Source organism: Andrena cerasifolii, chromosome 13 (genome assembly GCF_050908995.1).
Source record: "Andrena cerasifolii isolate SP2316 chromosome 13, iyAndCera1_principal, whole genome shotgun sequence".
Taxonomy (NCBI): Eukaryota; Metazoa; Arthropoda; class Insecta; order Hymenoptera; family Andrenidae; genus Andrena; species Andrena cerasifolii.
The window spans coordinates 6005059-6029474 of record NC_135130.1 but is presented as its reverse complement, the minus strand read 5'-3'; the positions used below and the strand labels follow the sequence as shown (position 1 = coordinate 6029474).

The 24416-nt window shown below is 42.0% G+C and overlaps 2 protein-coding genes across 4 annotated transcripts; one reads left to right on the top strand and one right to left on the bottom strand.

Annotated features, from left to right (window-relative positions):
• The first annotated feature begins 5875 nt into the window (after nt 1–5875).
• On the top strand, nt 5876–18152 carry LOC143375819 (leukocyte elastase inhibitor). The gene is made up of 6 exons (XM_076825326.1): nt 5876–6384; nt 14572–14920; nt 15413–15748; nt 15832–16088; nt 16170–16299; nt 16379–18152. The coding sequence occupies exons 2-6, from the start codon at nt 14576–14578 to the stop codon at nt 17273–17275; spliced, it is 1965 nt and encodes a 654-aa protein (XP_076681441.1). The 5' UTR covers nt 5876–6384; nt 14572–14575; the 3' UTR covers nt 17276–18152.
• LOC143375820 (GTP-binding protein 2) lies at nt 17958–23906 on the bottom strand. Of its 3 annotated transcripts, XR_013086987.1 has the most exons (8): nt 23191–23342; nt 22321–22599; nt 21952–22242; nt 21561–21821; nt 20789–21179; nt 19911–20196; nt 19479–19840; nt 17958–19058 (listed from the first exon to the last, which is right to left on the bottom strand). XR_013086987.1 is itself a non-coding variant. In XM_076825327.1 (7 exons), exons 1-7 carry the CDS (start codon nt 23201–23203, stop codon nt 19559–19561), a joined length of 1803 nt encoding a protein of 600 aa, XP_076681442.1. In that variant the 5' UTR covers nt 23204–23342; the 3' UTR covers nt 19073–19558. The 3 variants fall into 3 exon arrangements, 2 of the variants coding, with proteins under 2 accessions (XP_076681442.1, XP_076681444.1); XM_076825327.1 differs by lacking the exon at nt 17958–19058 and having other exon boundaries at nt 19073–19840; XM_076825329.1 differs by lacking the exons at nt 17958–19058; nt 23191–23342 and adding an exon at nt 23688–23906 and having other exon boundaries at nt 19074–19840.
• Between the last annotated feature and the right edge of the window lie 510 nt (nt 23907–24416).

Here is a 24416-nt window from a genome sequence, read left to right as displayed (position 1 = left end):
ACTGTCCTATAAGAATTCCCGCATGCGACTAACAATAAAAGCCTGGGGCGTAAATATTGAATATTAAAAGTTACCCAAAAACTAATTGCTGAACGGCATGATTTTGTCTTGGCTTTTAATCTGGTTAGATCTCAGAACAGACTTCGAATTGATCGCAATCAAGTTGAAGAAAACTCTTGCAACAAGGACACTCAAGCAGAATGCGAAAACTAACGCATCAAAATATGTAGGGGATTATAAATCTATATCTACTATTATATAAAATTGAAGTTGCATATTTGAAATGCGTTTTCTCAATAAATATTGGCTGTACTCGCAAGTGTGTTACGTCACTTTGTTCCACTTGGCAAGTGGAAGGTTTTAACGTCTTTGACTTTTTTTAAATAATTCTATTTATATGTATATATATGTATAAAATCCGAATAATTTTAAATAATTTTAAATAATAATAAATTTGAAATAATTCTTTATATATATATATATATATATATATATATATATATATATATATATTAAATAATAATAAATTTTAAATAATTCTTTATATATATATATATATATATATATATATATATATATATAAAGCTTTATAACTTTATATTTATAAATTCTTTATATATATAAAGAATTATTTAAAATTTATTATTATTTAAAATTATTTAAAATTATTTGGATTTTATACATATATATACATATAAATAGAATTATATATATATATATGTATGTATAAAATCCAAATCGCGACTCATCACGATTTCTGTGAAACCACTGATCCTATGACCATGAAAGGTAGGTAGATTCCTCTTAGCGGGTTTAGCCCCTAGGTGCTCGCTATGAAATCGTTTTAAAAACTCCCTCCCCTTCACCGAAAAAATATATTTTATACTCCGGGAAACCCCGGAAACTTTAAGCTAGTATTTATATAAAAGGGACATCTCAATATTTACGCCCCACGCTTTTACCTATTTTTAGTCGTATAAGGGAATTTTTCTGAGGCAGTCATTTAGACCGGTATCAAAATTATTTTTCCCTTTTTTAATAAATTTTAATAAAAGCTTGTTTTAATTTTTTTTAGGGGTGCCAGTGAAGTGCTGTTCTTTGTCGTTGAGAAACTGTTCCACAGTGTTGTAAATTTTTAATGTAATTCAGTGACGTCAGAGAAGAAATGGTGATTTGCATAAGACATCGCAAGTTCGAAATTTGTCAATGACCCAAATGTCTCCCAAAGTCATTTGTTTTAAACGACGTCGCCCACGCATTACGAATAAATTCGCTGAAAGTGGCACTTCAATCTATTCGATCTTGAAAACCGGGGGGGTTTTCATTCACCTGCGATAGAAAATCGTCGCAGCGTGTGAATTATGCAAGAGCAGAATGATTCGACATTCCCAGGCGCCTCTTTGCGTAGGTATATCGAAACGATCTAGCGCGAAATATAAACGATTCAGTCATCGCTTGAAGCACATTTGCATACGTCGAACACCTCTTATCACCATCCACGTACAACACGATTTTCCTTTCACGTTATCAGCTTACTCACGCTCTCATTTTTAACGAGAGCATATCTCTCGTACTAAAATCCTTTTCCTCCATTAAGCAATTCCCATCTAAATACAAAATTCGATAATCGAAGAGTCCTTGTAGAAAACACTGTAAGTACCAAAATTAAAAAAAAAAAATTGGAAAAGTGTTCTACACGCCAATGATAATACTATACCATAGAATTTGATTTCTGGCACTTAGTGTTTTTTTACAAGGACTCTTAAATTTTAAAAACAAAATCATGCAAATAAAAATCTCTCTTGTACTAAAATCTTTTTACTCCATTAAGCAATTCCCATCTAAATACAAAATTCGATAATCGAAGAGTCCTTGTAGAAAACACTGTAAGTACCAAAATTAAAAAAAAAAATTCCGAAAGTGTTCTACGCGCCAATGATAATACTATACCATAGAATTTGATTTCTGGCACTTAGTGTTTTTTACAAGGACTCTTGAATTTTAAAAACAAAATCATGCAAATAAAAATCTCTCTTGTACTAAAATCCTTTTACTCCATTAAACAATTCCCATCTAAATACAAAATTCGATAATCGAAGAGTCCTTGTAAAAAACACTGTAAATACCAAAATTAAAAAAAAAAATTCCGAAAGTGTTCTACGCGCCAATGATAATACTATGCCATAGAATTTGATTTCTGGCACTTAGTGTTTTTTACAAGGACTCTTAAATTTTAAAAACAAAATCATGCAAATAAAAATCTCTCTTGTACTAAAATCCTTTTACTCCGTTAAACAATTCCCATCTAAATACAAAATTCGATAATCGAAGAGTCTTTGTAGAAAACACTGTAAGTACCAAAATTAAAAAAAAAAATTCGGAAAGTGTTCTACGCGCCAATGATAATATTATACCATAGAATTTAATTTCTGGCACTTACTGTTTTTTACAAGGACTCTTCAATTTTAAAAACAAAATCATGCAAGTAAAAATCTCTCCTGTACTAAAATCCTTTTACTCCGTTAAACAATTCCCATCTAAATACAAAATTCGATAATCGAAGAGTCCTTGTAGAAAACACTGTAAGTACCAAAATTAAAAAAAAAAAAAATTCCGAAAGTGTTCTACGCGCCAATGATAATACTATACCATAGAATTTGATTTCTGGCACTTACTGTTTTTTACAAGGACTCTTGAATTTTGAAAACAAAATCATGCAAATAAAAATCACGACTGGGCCTTTTTTTAGCACTAAATTATATTAAGAATGCAAAAGTTAGGGGCGTAAGGATATCGACATTGCATAAAAGGTTTCATAAAAATTAGTAACGGCATAAGTGTACCTAATAAATTAGCGAGATAATAAAAATGGAAGTTGAGTACATAGGGTAGTAAGAAAATATTCCTCAACCCCATCTTCCCCTTGGTTTAGCATCGGGAATTCGTGAAAAACCCAATTTCCACCAATTAACATCCGCCCTCGCATGTGAAATCTTTTCCACTTAAGGGAAATGGAATGCAACAGAGGGGGATGTCGTCGGCGGAGCTGCCAGTCGAGCTCAATTAGCACCATTTCACGGAAAGCGCGTGTCTAATCGATTTTCTATTTATAAATTACACGCGCATACCTTATCAGCGGGATCTTTACCTCGAGCTTCTGATCGTTGCCGCTTTTATCGAAACCGGTGATCGAATAGAGAGAAAGAAGAGATAAAATAATAGATTACGTGGCACGATGAAACGGGGTGTGCGTCCCCGTTGGAGATACACTGTCGTTCATAAGTAACGTCTGTGCGGAATAATTGTGAGAAACGCTAGAAAATAGAAAAAAAAACTCAAATTTGTCTTTATTTGAATTTTTTAAATAAAAGCAGCGAATAGTTTGAATCTTCTGCTGCCACATTTTCTGCAAATACAACAGGTGTCCTAATACTTATGGATGGCAATGTACCTCCTCATGTGTTGCGTGATGCCTGGGTGGATCCACTGGGTTTGTTTAAAAATTTTCCCGTTCCGCACGTAATTAGTCACGCAGTGGTGGGAATTTTATTGTTGCCTGATTCCTGACACGCGCCATAGATGTCTAATTTTGGCACAGTGAATATATCGGAACCTCTATGTTCTCACTTCCTGGTAGGCCTGTTCCATGGAATTGTGCGAACCTTGCAATCGATGGGAGTATCGCGCGAAACTTATCGTCTAAAGTCTAACGGACCATATATTTCTTTTAATTTAGAAAAATAACCAATTCGTGGTATTTTAAAGTTCAATGATTTTTTTTCATGCAAAACTTCGCTCTGTAATTGGGTGTAAAAAATTAATTAAGCAATGTATAAAGAAAAGGCATGAGAGACTATTTGATGGCAACACTAGTTTACAAGAGTCTCATTTTATTTTTCAGATCCATCGATGTTTACAGGAAATATCATGCTGGCCATTTTTTTTTGCAGTAGTCTCAAGAACCTCAAAAATCAGAAATAATTTGTTGTATAAATTATTGTGAATAATTTTTTTCTTATATTTTATAGACTAACAAATCATCTGCAATAAGTATTTGGTTTCCCTTTTTTCAATGAGGTCCCTAAAAATATTCCGAAAATCGTTTATTAAAAAAATCGTTTATTAGTTAAACGAGTCAGCAAAGTGGCATAAAAAAAGTGAGGGTTACGTTTGGGGAGGTTTCTTTGAAAGATACACGAGGGAGATTTTATTTCTTAACACTAGAATGACACTGTGAAAAGAAAATTTGAGTGCAAGTGTCAATAGGCGCTAGAAAATCAAGCTTTCATTAAAAAATTTTGATTTTACTACTGTAAACGAAAACCATATCTTCTCAAAAGATACGTAAAGTGAAATGCAAAAGAATTTTTTGGAAACGTCAAGTGAATTTTGAAATATTCCAATTTTAATATTTCAGATGCACTCTAAAAGTGTCACAGTGTCATTCTAGAGCCAAGACTGGTCAGAGTCCAGGACCACTTTTTGAAGATTCATTTACTCGAATCAAATAACAATAATAACATCTAAATATTGTATTATAAGAACTGTTAAGACCCAGCTTCGTAATATTATATACAGAGGGTGGCCAAATTATTGTACTCAAAACATTTTCGTCAATTTTAGGGATCATTTTAAAATGGATTTAATACGATTAAAAAAAAATTTTAAACTGGCAACTAAAGGTTCTGAAAGGAAACTTTCTTAGCTTTCCAAAACACTCATGAAAATTTGTCTGCAATCATGAGTTCGCAAGTTATAGGTGTTCAAAGTGAAAAGTACCTTTTTGTCAATAAAAATCATACAACAAAACCAAAAAAAAAAAAAAATTAAAGAGAAATGTTTGCTGTATAAAAGCTCTTCATTGGATTTACCGGAAACAAAATTTTGGCCCATGCATATGTTTAAACTAGACAAATTTCTGAAACTTCTCGATGAAAATTTCGATGAAAAAAATTGGAGTGCTTGATTCAAAAACTCGAAACTTCAAGCGTTAAAATGCGTTTTTTTTTAAATATTTTATGCGACCATTTTTCGCAGAGATACAGCCATTCGCTTAACCTTACAAAATCTCAAACCTTTTTGTTTCAGCGTAGTAATTTGGCCACCCTGTGTTTATTGCGAAGAGTCTCAAAATTCCACCCCCGTAACATTGTATTACAGAATAAATAAGATCGTTCAAAAAAAAACTGTTTCATCCCAATTTATAAATATTTTGACGGTAAAATAAAAACATAAAAAAGGGTTGTAATTTTTTAACGTTTTGTCTGAAATTTAGTATGTCATTAAGGGGCTGATACAGCTATTAAATTAATCAAAACCTCCCCAGCTATTCACCCAAATCACTTCCTCCGAACTGCATTGACTTCTAACCAAATCTCTTCTCCGCACCACCACTATTGGGAAAACCCCGCCACTTACACACCCAGATACGCAATGCACCCCTATCCACGAAGCTCGCCCACGCATCGCGAGCCCTGTCAAAAATCCGCTCACGGGGAAACCCACTCACCTAAGTCAACAGAGATCGTCCATCCTCCCAGATGCGTCAGCTATTAAAGAAAATCATCACACGTTTCCCGAAACCACTGTACAGATACCAACAAAATAAACTCCACTGGAACGTCAGCCCTGTTCCGAGAAGCCTTTCTCGAAGCTACTGCACACACCTAAATCTGAACTCTAAATCAACACCTATGCGCTTCCTTCCGAGATACCAACTAATAAGATAGCAGCGCCTCTAGCGCAGCCGTAACCCTTCCGCGGAAGATGAGTGCCCAGGGAAATCCCTCTACGCCCTTCCAGAGGCTTCCATCCCCGCGCATCGGGCAGCCGAAGGCGAATCCCCGAGCTCTCCCTATCAATATTCAAACAGGCAACGGTTCTGCGACGCTTAATCTCTGGGAAACCCGTGTCGTCCGTCAACGTCACGCAAATCCCTGTTCCGCGGGCGTCGTTCATTGGAGCAGCCGATATCTGGATCACGGCGACCACCCGTGGAACGACCTGTACACAGGTCTGCTTTCGTAGACGACCAGGATGACCGTCCCACGGAGAAGCGGCAGAGAGAAATGCGGTAAATACGAGTAGAGCAGAACCGAGGCCAGAGTGAGTCAGTCGTGTCGTTGCTGTTGATCGATCCACAACGCCGGAGCCGCGGTTCATTCCTGTCACAGAGGATCTAGAGGCCAAGCTACTTCTGGATAACACCGACTACGTCCACAACAACGCGTGCCGCCTTTCAATTTATTCAAACGATCCATCGCATTCCGAAGCAACCGGGACACCACCAAACCCCGGCGATTCTTCGGCAAGTGGCACCGAGGAGAGGACCTTTGCAGGGGCTTGGGACGCGCTCAGACACTCAGACGAGCTTCAGGAGAGAAGGTAAATCGGAAACAACTGTCTTTGGAATTTCAGGGAGGCCGGGAGATTCAAGAGGGGAGACGTTTCGATTTTTAGAGGTCATCGAGGGTTCGTGGGTACTTTTGGGGTTTGAAAATTGGGGGACGGTAGTTATTGAACTTTTTTTATACGGGGCACCTTCTGCGGGTGTTTAAGTTAGCATGCTGAGAAATTTCGAATTGAAGAGTGCTTGTAAGAAATACTAACAAGGGGAGATCCCGAACCCGGAAATTCAAAAAATTCTGAAACTGTGGGATACGCAGGGGATTTTCTCATGATTATAACGGAATTTTTGTTTGCTGCCAAAATTCACTCTGAGGGGGTGGAACTGACCCCTGGAAATCCGGCTATTTTCCGATTTTGAGTTATAACTCGCGAACTGTAAGAGATAGGAAAAAAGTTTCAAGACCAAAGTTAGTTCTTTTAATTAGATCTAGCATATGGTAAAAAAAAATATTTTACAGTTTACGAATTATAACGCAAAATTGGAATATAGCCGGATTTTCAGGGGTTAATTTCACCCCCCTTGACTGAATTTAGGCAGCAAACAAAAATTGCGTTGTATTCAGGAGGAAATCCCCTACATATTCACAAAGTTTCGGAATTTTTTGAATTTTCGGGTTCGGGATGTTCCCTTGTAAGTGCCAAAATAAAAAAAAATTATAGGAAAATATTCTACGTGCTAATGGTAATAGTATATAATTTGATTTTAGGCACTTGCAGTGATTTCTACTGGGACTCTTTAATTTCGTATTTAAATCCTCCTCAAATTCTAACGTAACTCTAAAAAATGAAGAATCTGTGTGTGAACGTTGCCAATCAGAAAATTCTAATTTTAATGAAATTTCGTTCGAGTATGCAAGGAGCAATTTTTTCCCCGCGGAAATTCACTCTGAAGAGGTGAAACCTCTAAATTTTCGTTTTTTAAATATAACCTTGTAACGATGCGAGATAGAACAAAACTTCATCTACAAAAATTGTTCAGTTTATTACCCTCTAGCACGCTACCAAGAGAAAACTAAAGTTATATTATTAAAAAAAAAAAAAACGATAACTTATGACTAATTTCACCCTTTCAAAATTAATTTCCGTAGAAATTTTTTTTTCTCCCTGCATAGATGCTCTAATACAGTGATGAGCAACTCACGGGCCGCATTTGGCCCTCTAGTCACAGACCTGCGGGCCGCATTTGGCCCTCTAGTCACAGACCTGCGGGCCGCATTTGGCCCTCTAGTCACAGACCTGCGGGCCGCATTTGGCCCTCTAGTCACAGACCTGCGGGCCGCATTTGGCCCTCTAGTCACAGACCTGCGGGCCGCATAGGTCCCAATCGTGAATCCATGTCAGAAATAACAAGTTCACCCCATAAATTAAAATTCTTTGATTAGTATATTCAAGTATTTAATATCGCGGCCGGCATGGAGTGGTAAGTTTCCACTTTTGGCCCAAAGTTTGCTCATCGCTACTCTAACATATTCCACCTTCACGCAAAGTCCCATTGAATCCCGAATTTTCGGGTTGGCAGCACTTGCTTGTTGGCAAAGAATCGCGCCAGTTTGCTGGTCAGCGATGCAAATGCCGTCGCGTGGATGCAAATTCCCTGCTGGGGACCGCGTGCTCGGAACCACTTACGCGCTCTGTCATAGTACCTGTCAGTACTCCATCGATGACGATAACTGCGATTTTCTTTAACAACCCGCGGTAACGACGCGTTGACTCATGCCGGTTTCCGAACAAAAGTCAGCGCCCAAGGGCGACGCTTGTAACTACGGTGTAATTCGGCGCCATCTGGCTGCTTATCGTCAACCAGCGACGATTATTTCTCGCTGCAAGGGGATTCCAGGGACAAAATGCGATTCTCGGCATTTCTGATTTCGATTTAATAACACCTGCCGACGAAATAACAACAACAATAACAATAATAATAAATCGTCTTTATTCTTTACAAAATAATCAATACAACGTCGTGGACTTAGAAAACGCAAAGTATAGAAGGGACGAGGCTCAGGAGCTCGCTGTTGTTATGCCTAACCCGAAATGTGTAGGTATTCTTATTGCATCGTCGGTGGATAATCACGATCCGTTCGATCAGCGATATACAGTGCTCCTTGGTGCAGCATCCGTCTGCGGACAGCTGGCGATAAGATCGTTCGCGCGCGTTCGATGAGTTACGACATGATTGAGGGGACGTTGTTAATTTTTTCGATCGAGAGGAACATCGGGTTCTGCTGGATGAGGCTGGAGATCTCGCGATGAACTTCGTACGCAGCGATGACTAACGGGCAGGGTCATCGAGCTCGAGATCCTCAGGGAATTCCGACGGCTGCATGTTCGATCGGAGATGGGGGCTTATTGGAAAGCAAGCTTTTTCTAAACGGTCATGACCAAATAGCTCCGGGTGCATGGTTAGTCCTTGGACGATTCGAGTCCTCATTAGCGGTTGTGCGTTCACTTGTTGCTTGTGTTCTGAGGACACTTCTAGGTAATTGATTGTTTTATGGCATTACTAGCCGATGTCGTAGAATAACACAGTTCAACAGCCGTTTCTTGTAGGTTTTTGTGCGCTGAAAACGAATCCGCAAACCGTTTGTCCTCATCACCATCAGTTTTTGAGAAATTCGATTTTGAAAAAAAACTGTAAATTTTCAACTTTGGATATCCTTTGTGTAGAAACGGTAATAGTTATTCGGTTGCTTGTGGCGTCAAATTATTCTGTGAACCCTCCCGAATACAACGATATAAGTTATTACTGCATTATGAATATTTAAATTGGTTTAAACAATGATCAAGTGGAAAAGAACACCCGAAATGCACCCATTTTTGCAGATATTTTTCAATTTATTTCCAAAACTAAGGGTCTAGGGGGGAATCTGACTACTCCACGCGATGCAGCAGACATTTTTCCTACGGGAAGCACCAAGAGAAGTGGTATGACACGTTTTGTTTTCAATACAGACGCGAAATAGTTTGGCAAAACGTGCGGCGCCGACAGTGGTAGTCAACGGCGGTGAGCGATCCACTACCGCTCAGCGTGATTACCACTTCTTTTGCGATTTATAGCATATTTGGTTGGTGACAACTGGGACTACAGAACTGTCGAATCATAGTTTAAATATCTTGTAAGATAACGTTAAAGTTTTGGTACGCTGGTTAAAAACAGGAAATGCCCATTCTGCACTGGAACAAAATGCGGAATCTAACCCAACTTAGAGGTTGATGCGACTTAAAATAACTAATTAAAAAAAAAGCGGATTGTCCCCACTCTTTGCGTAAGCATAAGCTTCTGTCGTCCAAGGTAAAACAAGAAATTATTTAAGAAGAAAATTAAATTCATTGAACGTTGTTTCTTTACTGATGGACTAAAGTTTTCAGAATTAATTTTCTCGATAAAGCTGATTCGTGACATTCCCTGTTTTCCCCTTACCTCTTATATGTAAGTATATATTGAAAGAAACTTTTGTTTTTAACTTCGATTCACAAGAAAGAACAAAAAAAACTTTTTAAGTTTGAGGACAAATTTGACTGAACACCAGAGATGTATGTGTGATTATATAATATATAAAACTTTAATACTTTTTGTTGTTAAGTGTTTCTGTTACGTCAAGGCTGGAGGTCTTTAGTTGTGTTACAAAAAAGGCTATAATTCCCCAGTCTAATTGAGGTAAATAATTTACAAAAAGGCTACTCTTACAATTATCCTGCGACATAAGATGGCAATTTTATTTTCTGAATCAAATTTTAGTATTTAACATTAGCGTTTTTAGTTCTCTAAATCTACAATTCCAAATTTTCAAACTATCTTCTTAAACCAAAAAAGTGTAGGTTCCAAAAAAAATGTCAGCCATGGTATTCCTTGATTTTATCAAGTCCTAATAAAAAATGGAGTACCTTCCATACTGCTCAAAATTTCTCTCAATTCCCCATGAATTTAATATCTACCACGAGGGTTCTCCAGTACCTCGAAACGTTCTAACTAAATACCAAAACAACTGTACCTTCATGGCACTATTTCGAGCACAGGGCGGAGAAATGTATAGAGTCACTTTCATGGCACTGAAATCGTTCACCTCGATCATACGGTGTTCCCGTCGACTTTAAATCACTAAACGATGTCGTGATCGTTAATGCAGCTTTACTGCGCATCTTGCCCACCCTAACCCCGGCACCGCTAGGCGCTTGATCTGGGTTTTCCCGCTGGATGCTCGCGACTTCCGCGAGATTTGTCGCCTGCAGATACTAATGACGCGTGCAAGGCGTCCCGCAACGCCATAGAATGACACAAAGCGCCGCTTACTGTTCCCGCGTCGAAGCTACAGGAATACTTTATTCCTCCGTTGTCCCTGCGACGAGTCGAAGGGTGAGGCTTTCACTGAACCGAGCAAAGAATTTCGGTCGTTGCTCGATGGAAATTAGCATCGTCGCTTATGCAATCCCTCGATGATTCTAGTAGCTCTGCTTTCGTGTCCCAGGGACTTTTGGTCGACTTCGGAACAGTTGGATACACAAGGTTGAATTCTAGTGTTAGTTTCACGGCCGCACCATTTGGGGCAAACTTACGCCCACTGTCGATCTTCTTCAGATTTCCCAAATACTTAATCGAAACAGGATATTGTAAACAGGCTATAAATATTTTAATGATGCAATTTTGTATATAAGCGTGAAATAAAAGCGATTTCTTAGGGCTCTTAAGCTCACGGAAAGTATTGCAGTAGACCGAAATCGTTGAAGAAGTCGTTAATCTCTTAAGATGGAGAAAAAAGTGTTGTCGATTTTTTTATCATCGTGGGGAAGATTTATTAGAATGAACAGTGCAGATTTGCCATTCGCTACAGAAGAATTTGCATGGATGAGCTAATTTGAATGCCTATAATACAGACCACAGTGTTTTTTTTTACAATGGAACAAAATGTTAAAACCCGATTTCATTAATTTAATATTTTTTTTATTTTAAAAATGGCAACACTACACTTCTAGTTTTACAGACTTCATAATAAAACTTTACTTCGTGATAAGCAGTATTCGCTTTATCACTAGAAATGAAAGAGCTATTGGGACCCCCAAAAGCCCATCAAGCAATGTAGTTGGTATTTTAGAAGAGCAGATGGAATGCGATGACTATAACGCAGAATGAGAAGAAAGCTGGAAAATCGTGAATAATTTCAGGAAGATAAAGTTTTTTAATCTTTTAATCTACTTTTAATGAATAATTTAATAAAAAAGAGGAATAAACTTTCAATCTAGTTTTAATCAATAACTTAATAAAAAAAAAAGAATAAACTTCTAATCTATTTTTAATCAATAATTTAAAAAAAAAAAGAATAAACTTCTAATTTACTTTTAATCGATAATTTAATCCAAAAAAAGAATAAACTTTCAATGAATTCAAATACATTAGTTAACCCTTTTAATGAGTTAAAATAAACATATTAACACTGCTTCCGAGTTAATTCGAATTTTGCACGAAAAATGTGGTCCAACTGACCACAACAGGCGGTGGTAAGATATTTTTAAAATTATCTTCAACCGAGATTGCCACACCGAAATACAAGCGATTGTCCTTCAGGTATTCAACAGAGACTTAGCATTGCAAAACTAGTCTACAGCAATTCGAGCACAGTACAGTAAAATTAAAATGGTAACAGGATAGTATAAAAATTACCAGCGATTTATAATCGAATTGAAGCACACCTCTGTTTGCCATTAGACATTTCTAACACATTGGAATTTTATCCGGTTTCGTGTATCAGCGCCCATCACCACTGGAATATTTGCCCAGATAGTAAAACCGTGATAGAGTCTGTAAATCGGAAATTTATAAGGCCACGTGTCTACGATAGGGTGATACGAAGCCTGCAAACCAGGAAACGTAGCGCCACGGCAGAAGGTTTAATTAAAAACGATGATCAAAGTCAGATCGTCCCTGTTTATCAATGCCACATCCGCCCGCCACGCAGGATTTCTGCTCCTCCCCTCCTTCTTCCTTGTTTTAGCAAAGAAACGAAATCTACAAACGAATACGAGCTCCATGGCTGTTCCTGGCGGAGATGCAGAAGGTGCCGCCGCAAAATTTTTACTAATAAAAATAATCGAAACTCTTTTGCACGATAAATGTTTAAAATTATGTATACATAGATATAAAAGTAAACACCGCCTATAAAATTCTTAATCGAAGAATATTAAATTAATAAGGGCGGCAATATTGTGTTTGCACCTGTGCGGCCAAAACCCAAGAACGGGTCTGACAAGCTCCCTGCGAACTGCAAAAAAGATTCGACATTCAGTGAATAATATTTTCAAGATACACACACTTTAATTGAGTTAATATGCAAATGATAATACTGCCTCGTTTCGTAGAGATCTCGTTTGCAAAAACGTACCATTTTGACTGTTCGAACAGGTTCCACGAAGGTACATTAAATGTTTATCATACCGGTTCCACTGCTTTGTATTTCAGCTCCTCGGTCCGGTAATTTGATGCTTGCATCGTGCTTTTTGCTTGTCCGCTGCAGCAACATTTCGGTCCGTTGTTCTGTAATAAAGATAATTTTGAGAATTTATTCGCGAAGTAATTAATGCTCGCTGGAAAGATTCGTGTATAAACGAAATCTGAAATATTTTACTTTTGGTATCCACACCATTCGATAGATCTTGTAATGGAATTTTGTGGAATGTAAAATCCCTGAATTTCGTAACTACAGTTTGCCAAGCAGTGGCTTTTTTACGTCACGAGTAATAAAGATACGGGAACCCGAATATCTCTGTATACCCGGAGCGTGTATTTGCGAACGCTAATAAGTATCGATCCTTGAATCATCGATAACTGGCGACCGTAGAAGCCCAGGAGATTAGCGAAATAAAATGGGGATAAGCATTCTATATCCGACATCGACGTAACGAAGGAACGGATAGGCAGATCCGACAGGTTGTCAGGATTCATATATACGAACCGGTTTATCGATTCATCAGGCTCCTCTGCCGGTCGATCAGGGATTACTTTGGGGATGCTGCATTAATCCTGGGGAAATCCCGCGACGGTGTATCGAAATTCCGATGCAGTGTCGCAAAAAAGAACACTGAAATTGGCAACAAAATTCATCCTCGTTCTTAACTGTCAATCACTGGTGTCAGAGGCATTGGCAATAAAAGAGCAATTGGTTTATCGTATTCGATTTAAATATGTATATTAAATGTTTACCAAGTAAGCAGGGTTCCCCGGAATCGAGTGTTATATCCTTGGGAAACACCGAGGCTCAGATACCAGGCAGTGGACAACAATAAACAGCGGAATAATTAGCATGCATTCATTCACAGTGATAATTGGAAAAAATCTGGGTCTAATCTCGCATTATCAGCGCTGACGTTTCCTCGCTGCGGCGAGTGTCACGTTCCCCTGATATTGCCTTCGGGAACTGCAGTCGCAATCAGTCGCAATGATGGCAGAATGTACCTCGTGCAATTACACCTCGCGCGGTATCTTCTATCTGCATTCTTCTTCGGCATCCTGCTTGCGCTTCAACTTCCTCCCCCCTGTCTTCTGCGCCACGAATGTTTGATACCTATCGTGGGATCAGATAAAAGGGAGCCCAGAACATGTAGACCTTGGAGGTTCTACTTTGGCGGAGTTGGTTAGGCGCCTGACCAGTTCGCCCGCGGATCCGTAGGTCGCGGGTTCGAATCCCATCGCCCGAGGGTCCCGTTTTTTTCGGTTACAAAACCTATTCCTAGTGATTAGATTTCGAAGCTTAAAAGTCTTTGATAAGAAGAGAAGTCCAGTCCTTGAGTTTTGAATGTCCTTGCAAGTCTTGAAAATGGGGGGAACATCTGGTTGCCAAAAACCTAGCCCCTCCCAGGTTAATCGGCCAGAGAGATTCGCCCCCCCCCCCCAGGGGGGGTCACGCGCGTGGTTTTCACATGGCTGTATTGTCCCCGCGAGTCCGGCGGTGGTGGGGGACGCACAATATGGGTCCGAAACATACCAAGAGAAAAGACCTTTGAAGCCAAGAGTTTTTCAAGACCTATCAAGAGTTTTAAGCCTCGAATCATGTTTGAAGTGCTTCGAATTAGTCGCCTGATATTCAAGACAGATTCATTCGAAGCGCTTCGACGTGCTTCGGATCATCCCATCCACTACTACCACCTATTCCTACAACACTATGTTTCCTTTTTCAGAGAAATGGCCATCGCGCTGGTGTTCCTCAGCCTCTTGGCCTGCAGCTGCGGCCAACTGATCTACCCGGACGCCGAGATACTGAAGAGCAGGACCTCGACGGTCTATCCGCTTCTGTATCCGAGCATAAGTCGCCACCAAGTGAGTCCTCAGGAGCAAATGCCTCCTTACTCGCCGCCGCGGCCGCAGTATCCGCAGGCCCCTCCAAGGCAACTGGAGCAGAGGCCACCACAAAATTTCCCAGTCCCCTCGTTACCAATTCCAACGACGACGGCGACAACGATAACGCAGCAGCAGACGGTACCTGCCGCGGCGGAGACGGAGCATCCTCTGCAGGAGTGGAAGGATCACGTAAGCAATTAAATTGTTAAGACTGATTGAGTGAAAGGCGCCGATGTGCCGCCTGACAGCAGCTTTCAGGATAACGGCTCGACCTGTTGCGTTGGCCGCGAAAAGTAGATACGTTGGACACTTTCGAAGTGTGAAACGGTGACTGAAGGTCCTTGAGGGACGAAAAGAAGGCGAGCTGGGTAATGATGCACTTTCACGAGGATACTTTAATGATGATCCACGGATAGTAGGATATCGTGCTTTATAACGTGTCGCAACGTTCACTCGAAGTCCTCCAAAACGGAGGCTCGGTTTCAAGAAACCGACTGATCTTTCGATTCTTCACGTTGCATAACGCGCATCGAAGAAGATTGCTCGGAAATGAACGGATAACTAGTCGTAAATTGTTAAAGAAGTTTCGAGTCTATCAGTCAAGTTTACGGCACTCTGTTTCTGACCCAGAGAATGTTGGTTGTCGAATGGCGCGTAAAAGGATGTTGCGATTTGTTCTAGGTGAACGATATCATCGCTAGGGGTATCTGGAAGTTAACCCTGGACATGGAACGGGAGATTTACAGAACCCGTAACACATCTATGAGCTATCAGCCGGACAACATAGTCTTCTCGCCCATCAGCCTCGCGGTGACTCTGACGCTCGTCCTCGCTGGTTCTGCTGGCAGAACCTTCGACGAGGTGTCCAAGGTCCTTGGCCTGGAGGGTGGCGTCGACATCTCGAGGAACTCGGAAATCGTCCATCAGATGTTCGGTATGTTGCTGAACCAGCTTCACAACAAAATAGAGGGATCCCCTGGACCGCGCATCGACTTTGCCACGGCAGCGTTCGTGCAGGTAAAACGCCTTCTTCGTCGCGGATGATTTCAAGGTTCTCTTGAGAGGAATCACGTTTCATGTTTTTAACGATTTGGCGACAGAATGGGTACCCGATTCGCCCCGAGTTCAAGACGATCAGTAGCAACGTTTACAACAACGAGGTGATCAACGCAGACTTCGCCCGGAACGGCAGAGCAACGCAGGAAATGGTGAACGCGTGGGTGAAGCAGAAGACGATGGGAAAGATTACGAGCATCTTGGACCAGCCGCCCGACCCAGCGACCACCGTCATCCTCTTGTCGGCGCTTTACTTCAAAGGAGAGTGGAACCAATACTTCGTGAATGCCTTTACCAAAAGGTTCGCTTCTCCGCAATAATTGGGTAACGGAATCATTCACCGATCTTCTTTTCATTCATCTGTTCCTCTTCGCTGATTCAGGAGACCATTCTACGTTGAACCAAACGAGCCCATCGAGGTGGACATGATGCTCACCGGAGGGCAGTTCCCTTTCTACGAGGACAAGCAATTGGGTGTGAAGATCCTCGGCCTCCCCTATAAAGGCCTCGAGGTGAGCAAAGCACTTTCCAAGCAATCCATTACAAAATCTTCTAGATTTCATTACAACCCCCTTTTCGACTCCTCTTCAGACCACAATGTACGTGCTCCTGCCAACGGCCCAGGGGGCAAGGGCCCTGCGCAGCTTCCAGAGCCAGCTGACGGTGGACGTGATCGAGAAGCTGATAAGCAATATGAAGAACACGACCTGCATCATAGGTTTGCCGCGAATGAAGCTGTCCAACAGCCTGACCTTGAAGCCGACCCTGGCTAGCTTAGGTCTGAGTTCCCTATTCGACCCCGCCACTTCGGACTTGAGCCTCGTATCCCAAGGGAGCGGCAAGGGGAATTTCTTCACCGACCGCTTCGGCGAGGACAGTGACGCCGGCCAGCACGTCACGAGGAGGAATTACTTCACGTACGAGGACAAGCTGCGCGGCTACACCGTGAAACAATGGTCCACCGGGTTCTCCATCAAGAGATCCCGCGGTCGCCGTGACTCCAAGGGCAGCAAGGTGGAGCAGCCCCTGGGGTCCAGGGGCAAGGACGCTTACACGCTTGACGGGCTTACTGGGAGCACCGACGACGCCAAGGTCGTAAATCTTGAAGATAATAAGTACCATTTCCAAGCCGCCGGGCGGAGGACGAGGGGCAAGCGGCAGGGCAGGCCAATCAATCAGGACTTCATCGACTTCATCAAGAAACGGGATTTCCCGTCGTTCGGGCTGGACGATCTGAGGAACAGCGCGAGCCTCGTGAACCCGCGTCTGTACGCGTCAGAGGTGCTGCACAAGGTGGAGATCGAGGTTACGGAGACGGGCACAGAGGCCGCGGCCGTGACGGGCGCGCTGCTGGAGCGTGACGGGAATCAGAAGCGACTCGTGGCGAACCGACCGTTCATCTTCTTCATCAGGCACGACCCGACGAGGCTCGTCCTCTTCTGGGCAACGATGAACGCCCCCACTCCGAACTATCCGTCGGTCACGTAATCGGCCACAGCGTCGAACGCTGAGGACGACCGCGCGAAGAGAAGTGTCGTGGGGGGATCTTGTAGCTCGTAATCCATACCGTTTCGCATATCGTCGTAGCTTCGACCCTGTTCGCTGATGCTCTCATGGACGCTGATTGTTCGTCGTGCGGGCGATCGCTAATTTCGTACGGGTTTCCCGTCTCACCGGACGAGAACCACCGGATGCTTCACGCGCGACTTATTTATACGTAACTCTCCTTGAATTGGGCGCGCATGATCGTGAAACTAATCGTGCTGGCTGGATTTATGGAAGGTGAATCCGTATTCCCTGCGGAGCAGTATTTCCCGCGGCGCTTGGCGCTGCCTTGATTCAATCTTGCGTTGCACCGCATCGAAGGGAGGGAATTTCAGTGGCGTTGCTTTTAAGTTATTTAAGAGAATGGTTTTATGTATGATCGTGATAAACGTTTGCACGGAATTGCGAGTGGTATCAGTCGATGTGGTAATAGGCAACGGCGTCTTGACACCTGAGGTCATCCTGAGGGGCCCATCGGTCGCCACTTTCTCTGGCCTACTTCCTTTTGCACAATGAGTAATGTCGCTTAATCCCTCGCACGTTGCTTTAGGGGCACAGCTGAAACGAGTTAAGCTTTTATTATTTCGTGGAACGTCGAAGGCACGAAGAGAAAATCCATTTGGCGTAGGTCTGTAAAGTTATTTTTTTTTTTTTTTAATTCAAGATATTTTACAGTCTATGGTACAATGTTAGAGTCGAGATTTAACAGAAGTCATTTCAGGAATTTGGACGGCTGTAAGATAATTTACAACGTAACATTTCAACGCATGCTTCACACGATATGTAACTTCCGACAATATTAAAGACTTTTTCTTTTCAACATTCTTACATAAATACAACCGTCTTTGTTTAAATTCCTTATCTTTTAAAACGCAAAGTCTCCTTTACAACAACGAGGAGTACTCTTTCGACTTCGAAGCCGTATCAACTAAAAAAAAAGTTGCACCCGATTACGAAAATATTTATTCCGCGCTGTGCACGTGTCAACACTTTTCTTTCTTTAAAAATAGAAAAGCGTCTTTTGTTTTTTTTTTTAACGAAACGTTTCGTTACGATAATAGCCGGCTTTAAGGCTCCCACAGACTGACGCGAATATTCGCGGCGGCAACGGATCCGTCGCGGTTCAGCAGTTTTTTATACGCGGCGGCTTATGGGCAGCCGTCAATCTGTCGGAGCCATTACACGGCCGCTCCAAACCTTCGGGCTTGGCGTGTCGCTCCGACGTGGCGCGCGAAATGACGTCACGCTAAGAAGACAATAATTTAATTCAGAGCACGAAATAGGAATAGTCCAATGGTTTCATAAATACTAAAGTTAAACGACAATATGACGAGAAATTAAATTTACAATAGCAAGAACTTTCCAAGTAGAACCTTATCTGCTTTTCTACATTTTAAACAAAAATACTCGATTGCTATTCGATACGATTTAAATCATACTGCTTCGTTTCTAGCACTGCAAGTACTTAACAGTCCGAAATACGTCTTTTCGACAGTAAGAAAATAGAGAGACTCTGAAAGCCACCTGGTATCAGTTTCGCCCAGGTATAATGGAACCAAAAGAATCGTAAAGAGAATCAAATTAAGTACACGTATATGTACATCAGAGAAACCTATTTCAATATTTTGTGTACAACTCGATGACAAAGTACATCCTCCGAAAGTCTATTGCAGAGAAGTCGCCGATGATCTTAAAATACACTAGGCACTTAACCATAATTCTATATTGGGAGTAGAACATTAGTATGCGACACTAGCGGTCGGTACGCGAACTAACAGTAATGGCCGACGCAGGTATACAATTTATTGCGGTCTAACAATTTTCACAGTATCGACGAACTGTATACAGAAAAAACTGTTGTGTAGCAAATTGTAACGTTACAATGAACAATGATCTCAATTTAAGTTTTCATAAAAGTGCCAAAAAAATGGAGCAAGTAAAATTGTCCACATGGCATACTTTTACATATTCCAATGTTGTGTATAAATGTATTGTCAACATTTTTACTGTAAGAAATAACTTTTAAATAAACTTTGATACCACTGGTTCCATATAAACATAATAGTAAAATGTATACCTGCGTCGTCCATATTTGTTACGCCACACTAGCGCCACCATTCCCGCGGTGGTAGTTTCCTTTGCCAATAAAGTAACTAAGCTCCTTAATCCTTCGTAAACATTCTATGATATTTAATACTTCTTACGCGCAGAATTTCGCTTAAATCATTAGATATTGTTTTGCTGTCCTATCAAAGGAAATATCTGCGTGATTTTACCAATCCCCTTAGTGCGACCCTCTCTCAGTAGGAGCCGCATGCCGACATGCAGATACTCTGGGTGATTAACGAACCTGAAGAGCACGGAGGCTGTGTCGTTCGTCTGCAAACCCCTGTCCTTGGCGTCCATAATTCCCTTAATGATGCACGTCTGCCTAACGTTCCCCACGTGCACTGTCGTTTGGAACCCGGAGAATATCGCCGTGGCGTGATACACTATTAACACAGTCGCCTGAAACGTTCACAGAAGTCCGTAGTTGGAAAGTTACGCGAGTTCCTAAGGTAAGACGCTAGACACGTACTTGAAAAAAGAGTGTCGCGTGCGGTTGATCCCATAGCGACACCAGAACCATTCCAGGCCGAAGGTGGGGCAAGGGGGGGCCTCGATTGGTCGGCGGTGCTAATGTTAAACTGGCGCTCTGCGAAGCTCTCACTAAACAGCAGGGAGCTTTGTTGCGATGTAGACTGACGACCTTCACGGGGCTGAATTCCCCGTCTGGCAGAGGCCCTACCAGGAGTCGAGTGCCAGGAGCGATCGCTCCTTTCACGAGCAGTCCACCCAGGACTGGTTCGTTTAAACCCGCTACTCTGCAAACCGAAAAGGAAACGGTCGCGTTGAGTGCGCGTAGCGAGTAGTCCAGTGAAATTAGGATCTGTCTACGGAACAATTCCCAGCAAGCTACATTTTGGCATGGGCTTTTATTTCGTCGTTTTTAACAATATGTCAAAAGTCCTCATTGATCCGACATCCGCTAAATATTTTAGAGGGTCGAAGGTTAAAGAAGCTGTTTTTCGCGCATATCTCACTCAGGACGACGTCCCCTACATATCCACAAAGTTTCATAATATTTTGAATTTCCGGGTTCGGGATTATCCCTTGTCAAAATTACGAGGGATGAAGCTTAAGCCGACACACATGAAAACGGTTACTCATACGAAAAAGCTCATAGAATCTTTTCCGTGCAGAATTTTCTAAGCTACAAATTTCATAATAACTATTTTTGTCGTAAAACTGTTAGATAACGAGATATTCGCAAAAATACATTTTTTTTTACCTTCAACCCTCTAAAATTTTTAGCGGATGTCGGATCGATGGGGACTTTTGACCCATGCCAAAATTTAGCTTGCTGTCTAATTTCACTGGATTAGAGGGCTTTCAGACGAAGGTTGCGCGATCTACCTGAAGGTTTCGTCGATTTGAAATAAACAGGATTCAGAGTCCGATTCCTGCGAGTTCGCGTCGTGCGGTGATAAATTCTTGATGAAATTCGTTAAATCCTCTAGACCCTCGCCGGTGACGCAGCTCACGGTGAAAACTGGTATCACATCCGACTCGTAATCCCACGGCGTTTGACTGCCGTTGTACATTACTAATTGCTTGGAGTAACCCTGCGCGCTGATCGCGCTCCCCAGCTGATTGATAGTTTCCGGGGTGCTGCAGAAGCCGAGGTCGATCTTGTTTACAACTATGAAGAATGGAAGCCCTAACGTGAGACACAGAGCCATGTGCTCCTGCGACGCTTCGTTCATGGGAGGTGCTACGACCAACATCACGTGATGGGGCGAATATCCTGAAACAGAATACCGTGAGTGATTCCCCTCGGCGACGAAAAAACCTCGCGATCTATAAAACTCACGAGGGGACCTTCAGGACTGGCAAACTCAGAAATTGTTTATACTTAGTGTACGTAAAGGTCTTCACTCAGACTTTAATTTCCCAAAGCAGTAAGGTGTGCTTCCCCTCCAAATTCGAGAAAATCGACTTTGAAAAATGTCAAGTTCTCTTATACAATTTGATAGAAATTAATGATTTTCTGGAATTCGGAGGGGAAGCGCATCTTACTGCTTTGGGAAATTAAACTCCGAGTGAAGACCTTCACGTACACTGATTATAAACAATTTCTGAGTTTGCCAGTCCTGAAGGTCCCTGTGTCAGCAAAATTCTGCTGTACCTGTTAAACCGAGCACCGTTGTCCTCAAATATTTCCGATGCCCAGCCAAGTCTATAAACGTAACGACTTTCGAGGCGTGCTCGCTGATTTCTTCTGCCGTAGCCATCTCTGCATAATTTAGCACGTGCCCCTCGTTATCGAAGCCTATTATCTCGTGCGATATCGACGACGTACGGCCCGTCCTTATCTCGTGAAGGTGTCGCAGCATATTAAGTCTAGCCCTCCCTCTACCATTGTCTAATTCACCCTGGGTCAATACACCTGCGTGGATCGTGGGTCGCATTAGTATCCACCTCGTGCCTCAGCTTTCAGACTCGACGAGCAACGAACGTAGCAGAGTAAACTCTATGTATATTTCTCTACCTTAAATGTCCTCTGCTAATCCTCTCACCTAAGAGAGTTGACTTCCCAGCGTCCTGCGCACCAGTCACAGCCAGCCTCAAATCAACGATACAGTCCTGATCCTCCCTGTCCCCTTTCCTCAACTTTTTCACTAGCACCTCTGCCACCCGTCTTTCCTCATTGTTGTTACTGTGCGTCGACTTATTTTTAGAATTGGCAAGCCTTTCGCGCAATATACTCGTCGTAGCGCTTAATCTGGCCGCCATGTCGTTTAAGGTTTTCAACGAGGCTTTCATGTCCTCCCTGGTTAAGCCTGTTAGCCTCCCGTTATTCTCCACGCCTGGAAAAAGAGGCATGAACAGGTGCGAATAGTCCGAACGTATTCGTACAAGATTTACAAAGCTAAACTGCGCCCTACCTATTTGATAAATAGCCTCGCCGTCACCCTCCCTAAGCCGCCACTTCATCTGCGTTACTAAGTGCTCGAATCGTTGACTAGACGGACTTATCAGTTTCAGCTTATACTCGATATTACCCTGCTCCGGCTCGGGTGGCAGCCTCTCCTCCTGCTCGTCGTCGGCGCTAGAATTCTCGCAATCCGACATCCCATTTCCTTCGTTCTCCGAATCGTTCCATGTGTCTTTCCGTGTGCCTTTGTTGTTCTCTGGATCAAACAGTTCCAAGAACGACTCCATATCTGTAAACACAAAGCGACGATCGTCACCCTGGGCTGTTAAGGATCGCGATATTCGCTCGCCACTAGCCAGCGATCTTAAACGAAATCTAGCCCATTACCATTTCATAAATTACACGTTGCGTCACGACATTGCGACACGTTCGAATATCTTGTGCCGTATACAGTATGTAAAATAGACCGATACAATTATAGAGGCATTTGCACTTAAAATATTACAAAAGTATAGCTACATGCCAAAAACGGTGCAGCGAACATCGTCGGCGAAATATATCGAACTTAAAAATCATTTTTACAGGGAACTTAAGGAATCGGAAAATTGGCGTTTAGAAATTTACGAAAATATTTACCCGCGTGATTCTTCGAGCGCGTAACATTCTCTTCTCGCGGAAATTGTATTTATTACAGAAAATCATTTCCAGCGGTAAATTAATCTTAAATCGCTTCGAGCGATGTTTGTTGACAACGCGCGTATCGATGTTGCGTCAGTGACCTGCCAGTATTTTTGCAATCCGAGATAGCAGTTCAGTCGGGTGTTCAAATGTTTTTTAAAATACTCCCGTTTCCTTCGTGAAGTGGAATTAAATCGCTTACGTGAATAATGCATTCGTGAAAGCTTCTACCCGCGCGCTCGACATGTAGCCACAACTGTGTAAATTGCGACGCTGAACAAACGTTTTCTCCTTTATCTCGCGTATAATCCGTTTTTACACAGGTCTCAAGGCTCGATAGAAGTTGGATACGCGATTCAGAAGGACGACGGTGTGCGAAATCATTGAGCGCGCCAAAACGATATATCGTATTACGCTTTAACAGCTGAACACACATACAGTGCCACATCACAACAAAATCGAAAACAATAGCGTATGTGTGCGAGTGGCTACGCGTGCAAAGTACTTGGGAAACAAACGAAAATCTAGTTGTCGGTGGGATTTTCGAGAAGGGTTTTTATATGAACAATTGCATTGACGAGCTGACAAATGATGGGGGAATTTAAGGTGACAGCTACGAGATGGAAATAGTCGGGAACATCGACTGTTGGACGTGCATCCACGTCCGATGATTCGGCGAGATATGCCTGACAGACTTACCGCATCTTACGGACAGTGATTTTCCCTCCGCAGCTGTGCGCGCACGAAACAGAAATTTCGGTCGACACCCTCGTCAAAGTTGAATAACACTGCACGCGCAACCTCTCACTTTCCCTCCAGTTTTTTAACACCCGACTACACGCGAATCAATCGAGATCGGCCCGTTACCAAGCTTCGCTAAACCATCCTGAGCTCGAGACGGATTTAGTTCCAATTCGATGTTAATTAAGATGGCGCTGCAGATATGTGGCGGTATCTTTAAAATTCGCCGCTAGATGGATATGAAGAGGTGTCAATTCCCGCAGGTATCGATGCATAAAAAATGTATATAAGCACGGACGAGGTATAGGCAGCTCATATGCGCAGTGCGTGGGAGTCCGTTCAGGGACGAGGTATAGGTGATGACCTTTATTGTAAAGGACAGTCCTTTATTTCAAGTAGCTGTCCTTTAGATCAGTGTTATTCGAACTTTTTCAGGCTACCGCCCCCTTTAATTCTAGAAAATTATTCCAACCGTCCCCTGCCGTATATTGGGTGTCCCATTTTAATCCTTCCACGCGATTATCTTGTCTAAAGTTTAGGATCACATTGCCGCATTGCCGCATCGCCGCAACGCGACATAGTGTACTGCGACGTAGTAACTACGATGATTACTACTATTCCGAGCGTTTTAAAGTTGCAAGTCAGTCGAATATTATTGATATAAAAAATATTCTATTGATATAAGAA

Coding starts and splice junctions, on each gene's coding strand:
- LOC143375819 (XM_076825326.1), top strand. CDS start 14,576: ATGGCCATCGCGCTGGTGTTCCTCAGCCTCTTGGCCTGCAGCTGCGGC. Junction 14,921..15,412: donor TGCAGGAGTGGAAGGATCAC/GTAAGCAATTAA, acceptor GATTTGTTCTAG/GTGAACGATATCATCGCTAG. Junction 16,089..16,169: donor GTGAATGCCTTTACCAAAAG/GTTCGCTTCTCC, acceptor TCGCTGATTCAG/GAGACCATTCTACGTTGAAC.
- LOC143375820 (XM_076825327.1), bottom strand. Junction 22,243..22,320: donor CGAGGCTATTTATCAAATAG/GTAGGGCGCAGT, acceptor CTCTTTTTCCAG/GCGTGGAGAATAACGGGAGG. Junction 21,180..21,560: donor AACGGTGCTCGGTTTAACAG/GTACAGCAGAAT, acceptor ATTCTGTTTCAG/GATATTCGCCCCATCACGTG.